This window comes from Notamacropus eugenii, chromosome 2 (genome assembly GCF_028372415.1).
Source record: "Notamacropus eugenii isolate mMacEug1 chromosome 2, mMacEug1.pri_v2, whole genome shotgun sequence".
Classification (NCBI taxonomy): domain Eukaryota; kingdom Metazoa; phylum Chordata; class Mammalia; order Diprotodontia; family Macropodidae; genus Notamacropus; species Notamacropus eugenii.
This window is the reverse complement of record NC_092873.1, coordinates 471,197,310-471,216,703: the sequence shown is the minus strand read 5'-3', so window position 1 is coordinate 471,216,703 and position 19,394 is coordinate 471,197,310. Positions and strand designations below refer to the sequence as shown.

At 42.2% G+C, this 19,394-nt stretch overlaps 1 protein-coding gene across 2 annotated transcripts in view; it reads right to left on the bottom strand.

The window, feature by feature from the left end:
- The window catches only part of TNR (tenascin R), a 111,985-nt gene that overhangs the window by 53,591 nt on the left and 39,000 nt on the right, over positions 1 to 19,394 (bottom strand). For both annotated transcript variants that reach the window (XM_072648566.1, XM_072648567.1), the window contains 4 exons: positions 4,483 to 4,572; positions 2,766 to 3,029; positions 1,374 to 1,643; positions 134 to 253 (listed from right to left, as the gene is read on the bottom strand). In XM_072648566.1, coding sequence (XP_072504667.1) covers positions 134 to 253; positions 1,374 to 1,643; positions 2,766 to 3,029; positions 4,483 to 4,572 — 744 coding nt within the window. The remainder of the gene's footprint in view (positions 1 to 133; positions 254 to 1,373; positions 1,644 to 2,765; positions 3,030 to 4,482; positions 4,573 to 19,394) is intronic.

Below are 19,394 nucleotides of genomic sequence, written 5' to 3'. Positions count from 1 at the left end.
GAGACTTGTGACTTGACCCAAGGTCATATATGAAATAAATAGCAGAGCCAGCATTTGAACCTAGGTATGGCAGCATTCTTTCTCCTGTGCCATATGTTAATTTGGCTGAATAAATTAGTCACCACAGGATTACCTTGTGTGGGTCGATAGGATACTCGATAGTAGTCAAAAGACGCAATGGGAGGACTCCAGGAGACAGTCACAGAATCCTTGGTCACATTACTTATTACTATATCTTTAGGAGGATCAATCCCTGGAAGGTCAGGATGAGAGGGAAAAAAAGGAACAGATTTTTAAAAACAATAACAGTCACCACCATCACCTTTCCTTTCCTGTCCAGTCTAGGAGCCAATGATGTTTGTGCTATGAGTGAATGAATAAATAAAAGGAGAAACATTTATCAAGTGCTTACAATGTTCAAAGAACTATACTAACTAGAAACAGGAGCAAGACAGTCCCTGTTCTCAAGGAGTATTACATTCTAACAGGGGAAAACTTTGGAATGGTAGCATGGACAAGGACTCAACCACATGAATGCCATCTCTGCCATCACAGGCCTCAAGTGAGGCCTTTTGACTGAATCCAATCTTCATGGAACAAATTCCCTTAATAAAAGGATTTGTTGTGTAAAACTTGGACCTAGTCTGAAGACCATACCCGAGGACCTAGAAGTCTCCATGTGGCCTTGAGGACATAGGTCCCCCAGACCTGGTCTAAAGGATCACTCAAGAGGAACCTTACCTAAGACTAAAGATGTGACGAAAACTGTACACCAGATCATGTGATCATAGATGTTAGAACCTAAAGAAGACTTGGAGGTCTTCTAGCCCCCTTATCTTACAGATGAGGAAGCTGAAACCCAGAGATACTCAGTGATTTTGTCAAGGTTACATAGGTGGTAAGTAACATGACATGGAACGTATTATATGAATAGCAGCTAAACCACATGAAGTCAAGTTGGTTTAGCATAGTGGCCAAGGGGATAAAGGGGAAGCTAGTAGAAGGTTAGCTCCAACAAGATATTTTAAAGTTCACAGAAGAGAAATATTTGAGCAAGAAGGACAGCGTTTTGTTGCTTCTACAAAACACTATTCTCTGCTACCGTTTTAAAGAATGTAAGCTTTTTCAGGGAAGGGACATTTTTGTGTTTCAGCCTCAGCATCTACCACAGTGTTTGGTGCCTAATAAATGCTTGCTTGATTGATGGTAGGAGCCTTTTTTGTTGCCATCTTTCGTTTAGTTTGAGGAGATTGACTAGTGACCATAGAGACATTTTAAAGCAGAACAAATCCACTTCCCTAATTTGTTTTTTTGTTTTTTTATTGCTGATTTACTTCTACTCTCCTCCTCCCCTTTCTCTCTCTTGATTTTACCTGTGGTGATAGAGCCCACAATTGGCTCAGAGGTCACCATCCCGTGGACAGCCACCAGGTTCACAATATACTCAGTGGCTGGTTGCAGACCCATCAGAATGGCATGCCTTTTGGTAGCATCCAAAGAGACCTCCAAAGCCTCTTCCTCCTTATCTCGGGGACTGTAGTTCAGGAGGAGCCTGTCAGCTGGAGGGGATGGGTCACTCCAGGTGATGTTTACACTGGAGGAAGTAACATGAGAGAAGTGCAGATGGGTGATGGGACGGAAACCTATAAGCCAAAAGGAAAGTTAGACTTAGACACCAGCAACGCAGCAGGTGTTCCACAGCCTATTGCCTATGGACAAACGTGTTCTGGAATTCTAGAAAAGCCTTACAAATAGGAACCAAGAGTCTATTGACCACTACACGTATTCCTCAAGACTCTTCTTCCCCACAGAAGAATGGGCATAGGCTCATGGGCAAGAATGATGCCAAGGTCTGGTTTTATTTCTCTGGGACTAATAGTATTTAGCATTGGCTATTTCCAATGCTCTCCTAGGGCAAAGTGTTTTTAGTCAAGGGAGGTGACCAGGTAGGACTGGGAGAAGACTGGGTGAAGGTTCCCTTTCCTGTATATCCCCTTATTTTAGGCCAGCATAGTATGGTAGAGGGCATCTCTCTTTCAAAGATGGCTGATTACTTGGAAAGACATGAAAGCCCATTGGAAAGGAATGAAACAAAGCCAGCCTCTTTGGGCTGATACTATTCTTAGTACAAACTTTTCTTGTTGCTTTTATATTCTTACCACGTAATCTGGCATTCCCTCCTCCCCATTTTCCCTCCTTTTCCCTCTTCTCCCCTTTCCCATTTTCTCTTCCCCTCCTTTTCCCCTCCTTTACCTCTTTTCCCTTTCCTGTTTCTTTTATCTCCCCCTTCTCCTTTCTTTCTCCTCCTTTTCCCTTTACCTTCTTTTCTCTTTCATGGATGAACACACACACACACACACACACACACACAAACTACCTTCAAAAGACTGTTTTACCTGAGAGCTACTCTCTCTCTCTTTCTCTCTCTCTCTCCCTCTCTCTCCCCCGCTTTTCCACCTTTCCCTTCTTCCTCTCCTTCTCCTTTTCCATTTTCCTATTCATCTCCCCTTCTCTTTTTCATTCTCCTCTCTTCTCTTTGAAATAAGTATTAGAATGTATGTTAAGTCTATTTCAACTGGAAAAGCTTTAAAAACAAGTGAGATGTTTTGCTCCCTGGCATCGTAGGAGTATATAGGCAGGAACTGGAGCTCTCCCTCTCCCTCCCTGGCCTAAGACCTGTGATTTTCATGCCTCTGGGATGGGATCAGTGCCAAATCACTAGAAATCAGTCTGAGCTGAGCTAGGTGTCTCTGTAATCACAATACCTGTGAAGGCATCCACTGTGGATTCCATACTCTGTTGTCTGCCTCTTTCTGCAGTAACTGATATGATGTATTCAGTACCAGGCTCCAGGTCTGTAAGTGTATATGAAGTCCTGTCTTTGGGCACAGTGATCTCAGAGGACATTCCAGATGCAGGTGTGAAGGTGATTCTATAGTGGTCAATGGGACCACTGGCCTTGGTCCAGATGAGGGAGATGGAGGTCTCAGAGGAGGCTGTTACCATGAGGTCACGGGGATTGTCCAAATCTATGGGCAAAAGGCGGGATCTTCATCAGACTCAGCAGAAGCAGCTTATGGAAAAGCAGTCCTGGGGAGCATAGCCCGATTCTGAGCAGGGATTGGCACCCCTGGGGGTTCGAGGTAATCAGATAGGGCTGCCAGCCACCAGGATTAGCCTGTCACTGCTGACAATGATCTCACACTTTGTTAGCACCTTGCTTTTTGAAAGATAGCCAGCTGCTTGCAAGCAGATGGACAATCAGCTGAAAGGTATTATTAGCTCAGATACCCCTGGAATATATCCACCCCTGGGAGGAGGCTTCTTACTGATTCTCAGTCTTTTTTAGAATGTGATGAATCCTCTCTGTTCCCATTAATTTTCTTTCTGTCTCTATCTTCCTATCTGTCTCTGTCTCCAAGTAAGCTGCCTAATATAAAACCATGCTAACATCAAGTAGCAAGGAGACTATTGGGGTGAATTCACTCTGGCCACCTTCCTAACTCCCAGCCCCCATCCCAATTCCAGTCACTTGGAGTCTGGGCAGGCCATAGGGATACAGGACTGGACTGAAGCAGGTTCAGACATCCTGGGCCAGAAGACCCCTGGGTCACCTAGATTAGTTCTGATTCATTTCATATGAGAGGGCTTTCATAGGCCAAAACAGGGGCAGAGGCTGATCTAGCAGCCCTATCCCTAACCTGAATGTGTATACCTGAGTCTCTGGGGTGGCCCTGGATTAGCCTGGTCTCTAGAAGAAGTCTCTAGACGTAGGATGGAATAGAACTTGATGGGACTTTTCTTTGCAGTTTGGATTATGTAATTAATTCTTCCAGATTGTCTTGGTCTGGACCTAAACCTTGGTGAACCTTCCAGAACTTGTTACCGTGATAGGAATTCAGGAAACTGACAGGGTCAGCTGACCATCAGATTCACTAGACTGAAATGAGCATGATGGGGGAACCACAGCTCCAATCCAAGACTAGCTGCACTATGCACCTCGGCCTGTTTGAACTCTCTCCCCTCTGTCTTTCATTTTTATTTGTGACTGGTGTAAGTTCCCTGAAGGCAGGGGCTATCCCATTTTTGTCTTTGTATCACCAGTATCATCATAATGCTTGGCATGTAAATGGTGCTTCACAAAATCTTGTTGAATTAAATAACTCCTTTAGAATCTGGCTAACACTGACCAGATCTTTGAGGAACAGGGTTGGGACTTCACCCTGGCTGACAGCTCTTAACATCACTTCATATGATAAACATATTGGGTTATTCCTTCTCTGACTTTCCTCACGCCCAACCCAGGTGTTAGTAGCTGAGAATGGAAATGGACATTTGGGGATATTGCTTTCTGATTGACTCTCCTATAAGATAAACCTTCGCATGTCATTGGAGGCAGCCTCACCTGGCATTAGTATTCATCTATCAGTCTATTCAAATTGATTCCCTCGTGGCAATATCTTTGTGATCCTCCTCACTTACCTGTCCTGGCATTCATGGTGGCCGGTACACTCTGTTGACTGCCCATGATCGCCGATATCCCAACACCATATTCTGTCCCTGGCACGAGATCTATCACCAGACACAGGAAGGAAAGGTTACATTTCTTGAGAAGGCTGGGCATCTTGGGCTCTGTCATCTCTTCTTTCCATCTGCACTTTCTACCTTGGTGATCTCATCAGCAAGGCTTGTGGATTCAGCTATCACCTCTATGTAGTCAATTCCCAAATGCAGTCTTCATCCCTCCTGAACTCCAGTTTTTTATTCCCAATTTCTTTCTGAAGTTTCTGTAGACATCTCAAACTCAACATGTCTAAAATGTGGAATTCAATCTATTTCCCTAGTCCCTCACCCCCAATCCCATATATGCAGCCCTTCCTATATTTGTTGATAGTACAATCATTCATGGTGCAGTGGAAAGAGTACTGTATCCAGTCAGAGAACCTTGGTTGAAATCTCACCTCTGATGAATACCACCTGTGCCACTGGGCAAGACACCTAGCCTCTCTGGGCCTCAGGTTCCCATTCATAAAATGAAGGGGTTGGACTCAGCAGAATCCAAGGTCTTTCCTGCTCTATATCTATGTTCCCATGATTCTTTGCCCTTCCAGTCACCCTTTTTCACTTCTTCTAGTCATCCTTAACTTTTCTTTCTCTCATAAACTTCCCTAGTTATTCAACTGTCAAATCTTATCAGTCCTGCACAATATCTCTCCCCTTCTCTCCACTCATACAACTTTTATCCTGGCTTGGACCTTGTCATCTCTCTCCAGGGCTATTGCAATAGCTTTCTAATCAATCTGTCTTCTTTCAGGATCTCCCCTTTCCAATCTACCTTCCAAGCAGCTGGCAAATTGATAGTCCTAAAATTTTGGTATGAACATGTCACTCTCCTACTCAAAACACTTCAGTGGTTACTTATTCCCAATAGGAAACATCTCAGTCTATGACTAAATGCCCTTGACAATCTGACTCCCACCTATATTTCCTGTTTTATTTGAAATCCCTCACCTTCATGCCTTCTCTTTTCTAGACGAACAGCCTGCTAACTGTTCTCTTTAAGGATATTCTACATCTTGCCCCTTTGCCTTGATACAAGTGGTCCTCCATGTCTGGAATGCATTGTTCTCCACTTTGCTTCACAGAATTGCTGGGTTCCTTCTTTCAAGGAAAACCTCATGACTACCTCTTACACTCAACCCTTCCCTGATCTTCTGAGTTTATTAGCATTGTCCCTCTTTCGGTAATACAGTTTGTATTAATTTACTTATGTACATAGTCTACCTTCCCCCACTTTGAGGACAAGGACTGTTTCATTTTGGGTCTTTTTATCTCAAAGGACTAGCACAGTGCCTGGCACATAATAGGCACTTGATGAATATTTGCTGAATTGTTTTGAAATGAATTGATCTGGTTTTGCATATGCCTGTTTATGTAGGAGTTAATTGGACTTTTCCTTTCTCCATCCTGAACTCCTTTTCTCGCTACAATCCATTAACCATCTTATTTTACTTATTTTAGAAATACACTCAGGAAGGATATTAGATGTTACCAAGGGGCCTCTGCAACAGTGTTGGTCACCTACAGATAAAATGAGGAACCTCTAACTTATCTTTCATCTGTCATAATTGGCAATTTTTTTGGGGGGAAAGGGACTACTTTTTATTGTCCTTTGACCCTTCGCTGTCATGTGGAATAGGGCCAAGGTGGAGGAAGGAATCCCTTGCTTGACCTGGGAATAGACTTGAGAAATAGAGTGGGTTCAGGATGAAGGAGTCTAGGTGTGGAATCAAAGAAGAATATTTAAAGAAAATTCCCTTGAATGTTGAGTAAGGCAATTTAGCTTGAGACATTTGATGCGAACTGACAATAGGGTAACTTTCAGGAGAACTTGTTCCTTGAAACACATGAGACAATCATTTTGTAATGTGCTCTCTTGTTTGGTAGGAAGCCATGCTGTGAAGTAAATAGAGAGGATACTATTATGCCCATTTTATAGAGAAGGAAATTGAGGTACAGAGAGATCAAACGTCCTACTCAAGCTTATCTCTCTCTCTCTCTCTCTCTCTCTCTCTCTCTCACACACACACACACACACACACACACACACATACACAAACACATACACACATACAGAACTAATAAAAGATGAAGCTGGGCTTAAAACCTAGGTCTTTCAGTTCAGTGATTTCTCCAAAACCATACTGCCTCCATTATGGCCAGTCATTTGTATGCAGGGTTGTCAAACACTCACTGGAAAATTACCTTCTGAAGATGCATATCAAATGCATTGGTGTATACATGGTACATATGCCAGTCTTCCCTTTGGTTTTGGTTCACTGAAGCCTGAATCGTTGAGTGCCTGTTCAGACCCATGATATATGGTGACCAGGAATCAGTGAAGTCCACATCTCTTGACTTGGGCAGAGTTCCCTTTTTTTGCATCGAGTAAGTCTAGCACCCTAGCATGCACACATGGAATACAGTTGTCTCTTGTCTATATACTAGACAAGCCCCTTGGCTGCAGAAATTAGATTACCTTTGAGATATAAACTAGTTCTCTCAGGCAACTGATTGAGACCTTCAATTGCCTATAATAAAGAAGGAATTGTGAGACAGAGATGAAGGGTGACAGAGAGCAAGGGAGATAGGAATTATATGTTACCAAACTGATCTTACATATAACATTTTCGTCTGAGTTTTATTTATGAAGCTTAAATGAAACGTTCAATAATTTACAACAGAATCATCTTCTCCTAGAAAACTGTCGAGCAGAATTTCGAGTGCTCTCTTTCTGAGCTTTCTATCTAGGGGATGGGGAAGCAGGCATAGGTTATAGGTTCGTGCTTGCTGGTTTCTTTTGATTTTTTTGGCAGCTTTCTCCCTGTGCTACAAGTGGATTGTTGCTCTTTGCCAGCAAGTAAAACACAATTCTGTTGAAAAAGAAAATGTGCATTCCCAGTATATCATAGGACTACCCATAGATCAGTCCCCAAAGGATACTCTTTTGCAAGATCCCATTGGACTTATTGATGGCTTCTTTATCTCTTTACCCCACTCTCCTCTAGCCCCAACTCAGTCCAACAAGCAGTGGTCCATGAAGGACTGCTCCCTTTCTTGAAGGTGACTCAGGTAATTACTTGTTTGGGAAGTAGATTCCATCACCTGCCAGCCTCTCAGACTATCCTTTCTCCAAGTGAAAGGGAACTGAGTGGTCATTTATTCCAACCCTCACATTTAATAAATGAGAGAACTGAGGACTAGGAGGTTAAGGAACCTGTCTGAGATCATGGAGATAATAAACATTAGAGGGGGAGACTTAGACTCCAGACTCGCCAGGGGGTCCTTCCCACCTCTCCTTCCTCTTTCACCCCCTCTGCTGGCCCTGCGTCATCTCAGAATACAGAATAAGGCTGAAAGGTTAGAAGGCTTGCTACCACTGGGGGTGCCTTCCCCACTGGGTCCAGGGTTCTTGATTATGAACACAACTTGGTTGAGAAAGTATTCACTTCCCTCCAGTGAAATGGAGGGACACTGAGCCTTACCACTTGCCTTACCTTTGTACCCCGCATTACTCAGGCACTCTCATCTGATCTACTTAGCCTTAGGCTATCTAAGGATGCCCGGGTATAATTACCCATCTGCATCCTGAGGACTTTGAAGTATTTCTAGTTACACTTTAGCTAAACTTTCTTTTATGTCATCTCCTTCAATTAGAACCTGAGCTCCTTAAGAGCAGGGAATCTTTTGACTTGTATCCTTAGCACCTAGCACAGTGTGTGGCACATATTATGTTATTACTAAATGCTCCTTCATTTATTCATGCTGTGTGTTCTTGCTTGACCCTTTCAACAACTCTGTTGACCATGTTGACCATGGTCACACAACTAGCAAGTGCTGCTGAGAGGGAATTTGAACTCAGGGCTTCCTGACTTCAAGTATAGTAGATTTTTTCTTCCCTACTTTTATGCCAGCCTACATTCATTCTGTTCTTCCCTGAATGTCTGCTGCTGGTTCAGACAGTCAGTAGGTGTTTGCTGAGCATCAAGCATGCCCTCAAAATTCTGTTTGTAAAACTCTGGGCATTCTGATGAAGACATGTTCCCTTCCCAAGACTAACATGCAGGAAACAAGAATAAACAGATCAGTATATAAGCAAATGCCAAACTGTGTGGCACAGATTATAAACAGTAGAGTGGTTAAGGAAAGATTCCTGGAGGAAGCAAGCCTTGCAGAGTGGGTGTGATTTGAAGTGGATGTGAGAAGGGAGGGCATTCCAGGCAAGGGACCAATATGAGCAAAGGCAAGGAAATGGGAATGAGGCCTTGCGACAGTGAGAAGATTGACCCAATCAGAAAGGATTTCATTGTCCTAGAGCTCTGGGGACTAGGAAAGAAGCATAGGAAGCCCCAAATTTAGAAATGGACTGTGTTCCAAATATTTGTTATTAATATTTAATAATTAATCTAATTAATTATCATTAATTATTATTAACCAATAATAATTAATAATTAGTTATTATGAAGGCATTTCCCACCTACCCAATTTTGTCATACATATTTTTTGCCTACCAACATTTTAACTTAGTTTTATTTTTAATTTGTGGAATAAAACAAGCATTTCTACAACATAGTATAATTTTCAAAAGGTGATTGCCTGTGAAACTGCAAATTTATTCTGTATAACTTACTATTCTTTTAAAATGTATAATAAAGTTATCATGTAAATTTTTCTTTTTTTCTTCCCTCCCCCCACCTTAGAGAACAAATATACATGTATGTGTATATATACATACATGCACACACATATGTATATACATATACATGTAAAGCTATTCTATACATGCTTCTATTTATCAGTTATTTCTCCAGATGCAGATGGCATCTTCTTTCATATGTCCTTTGTAGTTAATTTGGGTATTTATAATAGTCAAAATGACTTATTTGCTCAAAGTTGTTCTTAAAACAATATTGCTTTTACCGAGTACAGTCCTCTTGGATCTGCTCATTTTGCTCTTCATTATTCATGTAAGTCTATCCATGTTTTCCTAAGATCATTGAGCTCATCATTTCTTAGAGCACTGTAGTATTCCATCACAGTCATAGATGCCAGGCCCACACACCAAAGCCTCCTTGTGCTTCAAGGCTGGCATCCTGCTAATAGTATAGCACCCTCTCTTCACTTCATGTGTCACAGTTCTTTGGGAAGTTCCATTCAGAATTCTACCCAGTTCCTCCCAAAGCTATGGTATTGGGGCTCCCTGCCTCTTACCCCAAACTTGACAGTGAAAATGAGGATTACTCAGGCTCTAAGCCACTGACAATGGCTCTATATACCAATGACAAAGGACTTCAGCAAGACAGGAACTGAGAACTGGGATATCAGTAGGGTAAGGATCTGTAAGGACTGGGGCTTCCTAAAAACAACCCATATTTATATTATATTTTGAGGTTTACAAGGCACTTTCATCCCTTATACCAACCCTCAAAGGGCAGTACAAATATTATTATCCCACTTTTAAAATGAAGAATCCAAAATTCCAGGAGGTTCAATGACTGGCCCTTGGTCTTATATCTAGTGAGGACCAGGGATGCGATTCAAATATAGTTTTTTTGATTCCCAAGATTAGTGTTATTTTCCATCATACCTTGCTTTGGCAGGATGGTACCATGGAGAGAGCACCAGAGTGGGAGTAAAGGAGAGCTGACTTCTAATCCTGATTCTGAAGTTAACCTGTGCAGTCTATAGCAGTGAGTTTTGTGTTGGGCCCCTTTCTCTTCTCCTTCTATACAATTTCACTTGGTGATCTCATCAGCTCCCACATACTCAGTTGTCTTTGTGCTGATGAATCTCAAATCTAGTTGCCCAGCTCTAACTTCTCTTCATTCAGACATCTCAAAATGGCTATTAGACATCTTGAACAGGTTGTCTTGTGGACATCTTAAACTAAGCATGTCTAAAACTGAACTCTGGGCTTCAGTTTCCTCATCCACACTATGAGGTGCTTACACTAGAGGGTCTCTAAAGACTTTTTGAGTTTTCAAGTTTATAGTTACTATTCTATGGGTCCATGAATCAGGTTTTCAGGTTAGAGTGGAGGAGGGCTGTCCCAGGTAACATTCTGATAAGAGTGAAGGGGAGAAAGGAAAGAGGGAAATACCAGTGGGTGAAACCATAGAGGAAAAGGTCTGTGGCCACATGGTCCCTTAGCTGCATCACCAATTGCTGGGGACCATTCATATTGTAAGGGCAGCATGGTGTAGTAGAGAGAATGTTGAATCTGTTGCTATTAGACCTGAGTATGAATATCAGCCCTTCCACTACCATTTGTGTGATCTTGGGTAAATTACTTTAATTATCTGCAAAATGGGAGGTTTGGATTATATGGCCTCTCAGGTCCTCTTCAGTCTCTAGACTTATGAACTTAGGTTGGGAATTACATATATTACAAAGTGACTTCATCTACTTATCTTTATACATGTTGGATACCTCTCCTTAAAAAACTGAAGTTAATTGATATATTTTGTCTCTATTCATTCCCCAATGCATTCTTTTCTCTTGCCCCCCTCTCCAAGAACTATACCTTTAAAAAAGAATCAAAAAGAAGAGGAAAAACATTCAGTAAAACTAGCCAACTTTTCAAAAAAGTCTGATATTATATGTGATATTGCACATTCAGAGTCCTTCCCCTCTGCGAAGAAACAAGGAGGGAAAAACATGGCTGTTTCTGAGAGTTCTACGTAATTTATTAAATCCAATGTTTCTCAGTGCTCATCTAGGGTTTTGGGGAAGGGCTTGGAAGAAATGAGACACTAAGAAATTAAAAACAATTAGACCATTGATATCCTACTTCTGAATCCAGATTATGAGATTTCTTGGGTCAGTTATACCAAATTCAGTTTGGCAGAAAGCCAAAGACTTCGATGCGCTAACAACTTGGAAGGCTCCTTTTTCCTCTCCATTTTACCCTACTCTGCCCTTCATTGTTCTGGAGCTCCAGGGACTAGGAAAGAAGCATTGGAAGCCCCCGATTTAGAAATGGACTGTGTTCCAAATATTTGTTGTGTATTAGTTATTGTGAAGGTATTTCCCACCTACCCAACAACAAAGAGTCCAGTGGGGATAGAAGCCACCAGTGTGTGAGATGGATCTATCCATAGACCCATCTAGACTTTACAGATGGAAAAAATGCAGGTCTAGACATTAACAGGCAATTAATACGACCATTCCCCTTGCTCAATATTGAACCTGGGCATTGAAGTCAGTTACACAATTCTGTTCTCCTTAGCCCACCTGGTTTTCTAAATATGGATTTCAAAATGGCAGCCCTTTTAGCTGCTCCTCTCTGATCAGACTGTAGGTACTTCATTGATGGGACCTCACTTTTGGCTTCCTGATTACTTTTGAAAGCAGAGTTATTCAAGTTCTGAAATCGCTTAAATTCCTTTGCTCCCACTCTCTTGCTCCACAAAATACATTTTGCTCTCCATTAGGTTATATGGCATCGTCTTTGGTCCATTATTGTTAAAGGGAGGATCCAACGTAATTCAAACGTTGCTTTTTTTAAGTGCTAAGTCCAGAATAAGCAGTGTAAAAATATTTCACTTTTAAGTGTCTTCAGTCTAAATAAAAGGAAAAAAAAGTTGACCACTTAGACATCAGTGATTGCCAGACTGACAATTGATTATGCAAATGAAGATGGTTCTTCATTTGATGAGGTTGCAAGAAAAACATATTTTGGCCTCTCGTCAAAGAGATTCTGTGCATGGATATAGATAGCAGACCAAACAAACATCCTGGAGAAAATACACAGAGGCCAAGGAAAGCCCTACCTTCGTACCTGAAAGGGTTCATACAAAGGTGTTCCCCAATCAAGTATACCTGAGGCTATTGTCTTCCCACTTTGGTCCAACTTCTCCTCCCCAAATTGGCTAGTTTTGAAAACCCTCCCTGCTTGATTTCCTGGATCCCTTCCTCACCATCATCCTTATCCCTTCTTCCAATCTCTTCACTCCTCAAGGCATCATGGAATCCACTCCTGGGACACCAGAAAATGACAAGCGTTGTCTTGCTAGCCATCAGTCACAATGCCACTTCCTGGCCATCTCAACATTTCCCCACTTTTCCTCCTTCTCCAACTTTTTTACTTCCTTTTTCATGGGTTTTTTTTCTCTTATTAGAAAATAACTTTCCTGAGGGCAGGAATGAATTGTGGTTGTATTTGTTTCACCTATGCTTAGTACAATGTTTGTCACATAGGAAGTGCTTAACCAATCCATCATCTCTCTATCTCTCTCTCCCCACTCTGCCTGCTCTGGATCTCTCCTGAGTCTTGGAGAGAGTAGGTCCTTAGCTGACAAAGTACTGTTTATATTAGTTCAAGGAGCCACTTGAGCAGATGGTGGTCCCTTGCCCACTCCAGTGAGAAGTCTCTACAGGTTGAATAAACAGCATACTCCTGTCCTCTCCAATTTCTGCCCTTCTGAGAAGGTGATGGGGAACAAATGTAATTGGGAGAAAGATAGAGAAACTGGGTAGATGCCAGAGGGTGTTGGCCAGGTCTAGTGAGTAGCAAGGGGATGGAGTTAGCAGCCTTCAATAATGTTCAGCAATTTTTGTTTGATGAATTGATTGGACTACAGATCATTGTGGTCAAAGGTAGAGTTTCATAACAGTTACTAATACATCTTCACTAGCATGATGGAAGGAGCCAGCAATTCAGAGGTCATGCAGTAGAAGTATAGGTACCACAGAGATCATCCAGTTTGTTGTCTGAATTCCTTCTTGGCTATAGAGGTAATCAACCCTGATTCAAGTGCCAGTGAACCAATCAACTCCCTTCTACGTTCCCTTTGCCTCTTTTCACCTAATTCCTATAGGGAATAGTAGGAATTCAGAAAGGTAACTGATAACAATGGATAATATTTATATAATCCTTTAACATTTGCAAAGTGCTTTACAAATATTTTTGTCTACCTATGGTCCTGTAGTTAAGGTCCACCCGTATTTTAGGGCAAATCTCAGATGTATGGAGTTTCCTGGGCATTTTCTCACAGGGACAAGATGACACCTTTGTGAGAGGAGAGGAGTGAAGATGTTAGGCATGCTGCGTAGCTGAACAGTGTTGAGATGAGAGGAGTGTTGGGAGTGAACAGAACTTGGACAAATTCTTGGTGTGCTCATAGAAAGATGTGAAAGTTTCAATTTTTGATATTTGAAAACTATATCCCCTGAAACAAGAAGAGCAAGAGTCCTATGACTGGCAGAGTGGCCCCCACCTTCTCTGAACTTCTCTGATATTTATAGGCAATTCCACAGAATTTGGAACTTAAATGTTCTTCAATTTTGCATGTGTATGTGTGTTCTGTTATCACAAACAGATTATAAACTCCTATTATATATAGATTATAATCCTAATAGATTATAAACCCCCTGAAGGTTTTGGGCCTTCATTGTGACTTCACATGTGATTTGGAAAAATATTGAAGTTCTCTTAGATATTTGAGAAACATTCTTTAATTACTGTCAATTATAAATATTTCCTCCGGCACTCATTTCCTCTGTGTATACTTGGTCTAAACCAGGTTCTTGCTTCAATTTTGTCTTTCTCTATCATTTCCAATTTTCACAGCACATCCAGGGCTTACACATTAGAGCCAAATATTCTTGAATCTACTGTCTTTAATGGAGAAATGAGTGTTATATAACCCTCTTACAGATCTTTCCAGTATTTTTGTCTTTTGTCCTACATAGTTTCATCCTTTAGTAACTCTACAGAAGAAGGGTACCCAAAAATCACCACATGAACACATGTCCAAGGAGGGTAGACCTTTGGGAAATTAAAGTATGTGCATTAAGAAAATCCATATTAAAAATTTTCCCTTGTGTTTTTCCTTCTACTTCTGCCTGTATGTTTTAGCTTAGATGACTGCTTCCTTCACCTACACCTAGTCCTGACTCTGGCTTTAGGGGTGGCAAAGAAGAGTGACTCTGGGAGTTTCACCTTTCTTCTTATCCTGTCCCCTATCCCATTGCTTGGGTAGCTAAGTGGCACAATGAAAAGAGTGCTGGGCCTGGAGTCAGGAAGACTCACCTTCCTGAGTTCAAATCCAGCCTCAAATACTTACTAACTGTGTGACCCTGGGAAAGTCACTTAACAGTATTTGCCTCAGTTTCCTTATCTGTAAAATGAGCTAGAGAAGTAGATGGCAAACTACTTCAGTATCTTTGCCAAGAAAACCTCAAATGTGGCCACAAAGAGTCAGATGTGATTGAAACAACTGAATAAGAATAAAAACCTCATTTCTTTCAACAGGCCTGCCACTCCAGACCCAGAAAGGGAAAGTGGGAGAATCAGGAACTGAAAATCAATGCAGGAGATATTGAAGATAAATGTGAAGTCTAGAGTGGTGAATGGAGAAAGAAACACTAAGGTTGCCACAGCTAGGACAGGAAAGGAATCCTTATGACAACATAAGTGGTGGTGGCTGTTCCTGAGTGGTCATTTGTATTTAAGAGGTAAATCAGATGAACAAAAGTAAACCATCTCTCCCCTTATCTTGCTCAGGCTTGAAGTACAGAGACTACTCTTAGGTCTGGTCCTACTCTGACTGGTGGGGAAGCTTTCACCTGTTCACTTTCTGCCTTAGGATGGCTCATTGTTCTTTAGGCACCATGATGACCCTCTGCTCCCAGGAGTTCACCATATTAGTACCAAATTGCATAGAAACCCAGCCAGAACTCCCAAGCTCAAAAGATCTGTGAGCTTTGCCTCCACAGTAACTGAGATGTATGCCATCAGTACCTGGCTAAGTACAAGATTCTACATAAAGCATGATGCCTGCCCTCATGGAGCCTATTTGAGAGAACAGAATAACTCACATATTCAAAACTGAAGAACATTTAAGTTCCAAATTCTGTGGAATTGCCTATAAATATCAGAGAAGGTCAGAGAAGGTGGGGGGCACTGCCAGTCTATAGGACTCTGGCTTTCCTTGATTATGATCATGGAAAACTAAATGAAGATAATCAATTATAATGTGGGGTAGTGGTCCTAATGTGAGCTGGAAAGTACCATTTTGGCCCTTAGGATGACTCTCATTGAATGAATAGGATCCAGAGAGAGGGATCCAGAGATGGGCCAGTGGTTTAGACTAATATGTTAATGATTTCACATTTAAGCAGAAAGGGCTATGAATACAGGAACTAGAATGACTACCATTTCTTTAGGTTGTGAACCCATGGTTCTAGACTGCTAACTCTGTCTACCTGGGGTGAGAAGCTCAGATCTGTTTCTTGCGAGCAAGAATGCGGACATAATACCTGACTGAAAGGGGTTCAAAAGGCTATTTGGGTTTAGGGGACCTTGTCAGGAAATGAAGCCTGAGTGTTTCTCACCTACCTGGGACCCTCTTAAGTAGGCAAGACTGATGGGAAGTTCAAGTGTAAAGTCAAACTTGGGCAGGGGTTGGAGCTGTCTGCTTTTTCCCAAGGAGGCATGGATTTTGTAGACGTGCCAAGCTAGCTGGTCATCACATTAGGTGAAATTGTAACCTAAGCATGGTTTGTCTTCAGTACTCCAAGGCATCATTCTCTCACTCTTCCTAAAGGCATGTGCCATGTTGCTTTCGGTTACCCCTGCCTCCTTGTATCACACAGAACAAAGATATGGTTAATTCATACTAAAACTAGTGGCACCAATGGGCACCTATCCCAGGAATGTTTGTACTCTCAAAGAAGGCTGCTTTAGGGTAAGAAAGGGCTTAGTTCAAAACAACAAGTCACTACTGGTGGCATTTCAAATGCTGTGGCACCAAAATTGAAAGATATTAGGAGGCAGAGGGCACTTCCTTGAGTCCTAATGAATATACCCCATCAGAGACCACCTATTCTGCCTATACAAAAGACCCCACCTGCTGTTGTCCAGTGGTAAAGGATCTCTAGCTCCCATTCACCTCATCTATGAACCTCTTCTGAGTTTCTTGGCCCATTCAGATTTCTGAGGACATCTCCCTGTTCTTTGGGTGTGGATAGTATCCAAACATCAAGAAAAGCAGCTAACTAGGCCAACTCTGCGCAGATTTTAAGGAAGAAGTTGGCTCAAGAAACCTATCTTTTTTTAAGGACCTTTCTCAGATGGAATGTTCTCCTTGCCAATGAAATTAATGAAAAACAGGTCTCATCATTCTCAGTCCTATTGGAACATCCAGTCTCCAATCCTTTACTGTAAACAAGTGTGGCTTGCTTAAGATGCCAAGCAGAAGCTGAAAAATCCCACCTGGCTCTTCCCCTGGTCCCTTTCTTCCACTCCCCCCATTGAAGTCTTTCCCCTGTGTGGGAGAAGGGTTTAATGGTCTCCTCTCATCTCCTTTATGAACCCTCACTCTTCCTGGAGCCTGACATCCCTTTCTCCAAAAAGGCAGACCCCTTCCCAGTATCCACTAGGTTCTTCACTCAAGTGGCCACTTGGGGTCAGTGTTACTTCACTCAGAAAAAGGCCAAGTGAGGTCTCAGCTTGGGACCTTAGACACCCCCTTCCCTCCCCTCAATAGCCCACAGGGCGTTGAGGCTGTTATACACAATTTGGTGTTTGTGCAACTGGCACATCATGGGAGTGCAGACAGGGTGAAGTGAAGGAACATTAAGTGCCTTTGTCTGACTTGATTTGCCAGCTGGAGTCTTGGTAGAGAATTGAGTTCCTTCATGGAAAATCCTTCTTCTGTTCTGTGAGGAGTTCTGCTTGTTGCTTTTGTACCTTGACTTCTCTACCAATGAACCCATCTCCTACAAAGACCTTAAACCCTGTGTGTGTGCATGTGTGTGTGTGTGCGTGTGTGTGTGTGTATTCAGTCACTTTTGGTTGTATCTGACTCTTTATGACCCCATTTGGGGGCCTCTTGGCAAAGAAACTAGAATGGTTTGCCATTTCCTTCTCTAGATCATTTTACAGGTGCGAAAACTGAGGCAGACAAGGTAAGCCCAAGGAGGAAGACCTAAAAATAACAGGAGTTCAACAGAAGCTAAGGGGCCTTGGAATATAGCTCCTCTTCTCAAGTCCCCAAGCTAAACTAGCAGAACTTTCCCAGGAATGTCTCTTAATGCTTTCTCACTTTAGTAACTGTGCCTGGGTGTGTGTAGATAAGGTGACTCAGTTTCCTAGATGGTGGACTTGCTGGCAACTCTTACTGGGTTGCATGGGCCTCTTCTAAAGTGAAGAATGTCATTCTGAGTCAGGGATTCTGCTGACTGGACCATAAGTGAGCCATTCAGGACCTCTCAATCTATACCTGTTGAGCCAATGCCTCCACATCAGTGATCCTATCCAACAAACAGTTATGGGCAAGGCATTGGGGATAACAAAGACAAAGTAAAAGAGACTCCCTACCTCAAAGGAAGCTTCATTTTACTTGGGAGGATATTGTAAATTCTGAGATTCTTAGAAGGCAGGGATTGGATCTTTCACATTCTTCCTAAGCCCTCAGTTTTAAGGACTTCTAAGTCTTCCATAGTGGGGCAGCTAGGTGGCTCTGTGGATAGACTACCAGACCTCGAATCAGAAAGACTGCTAACCTCTCAGGTTTTGGACAAGTCCACTCAGTCCTCATATCGCTTGACTTCTCTGCAGCCTTTGACACTGTAAATCACCCTTTCCTCCTTGATACTGTTTTCACTCAGTTTTCAGGGTATCACTCTCTCCTGGTTTTCTTCTTCTCTATCTGACCACCCTCTCCTTTGCTGGCCCCTCCTCCTAACTGTAGACATCCATCAGGCATCTGTCCTGGGCAGACTTCTCTTTTTCCTCTTTATTTTTTCACTTGGTGATCTCTTCAGCTCTCATGGATCTGATTATCATCTCTACACTGATGATATCACACACCTATGTTTCCTGCCTCAATCTCTCTGCTGACTTCCAGTATCACATTGCCAACTGCCTTTTAGACATCTCAGCTGGACATCCAGTAGACATCTTAAACTCATTATGCCCATAACAAATTATTGTTTCCTCCAAAACCTTATTCTCCCTCCCATCTTCCCTATTACTGCAGAGATCAACATCATCTTCCTAGTCACTCAGGTTCATAACCTAGTAGTCATCCTGGACTCCTCATTCTCTCTCACTCCCCACATTCAAGCTATTGCCAATGGCTGTTGATTTCCCCTTTGTAACATCTCTCCAATAGCCTCTTTCTCTCTTCTGAGATTGCCACCCCTCTAGTGCATATAAACCCTCATTACCCCACACCTAGATTATTACAATAACCTGCTGGTGAGTCTACCTGCCTTCATCCCCCACTTCAGTTCTTCCTTCATTCAACTGCCAAAGTGATTTTCCTGAAATACAAGTCCAACTATGTCGTCCCTCTATCCACTATGCTCCACTGGTTTCCTACAGCCTCAGGATCAAATACAAAATGCTATTATTTTTTTGTATTCAAAGCCCTTGGTAACCATGCCCTCATTCTACCTTTCCAGTCTTCTTTCACCTTCCTTTCCACTCCTCTTCAATTCAGTGACATTGGCCTCCTGACTGTCATACAAGCAAGGCAGTCCATCTCTTGGTTCTGGGCATTCTCTTTGGCTGTCTCCTATGCCCAGAGCACCTCTGTCTCCTCATCTCTGACTATTGACTTTCCTGACTTCCTTTAAGTCCCCACTAAAATCCCACTCTCTACAGGGAGCCTGCCACAACTCCTTTTAATTCTAGTGCCTTTCCTTTGTTAATTATCTCCTATTTATCCTGCATACTGCTTGTTTGTTCATCTTTGTGTTAGACTTTAAGCTCCTTGAGGGTAGGGACTATTTTTTGCCTCTTTTTATATCTCCAGTGCTTAGCACTTGGCCTGGCACACAGTCGGTGCTTAATACATATTTATTGATTGATGGAGCCCATAGAT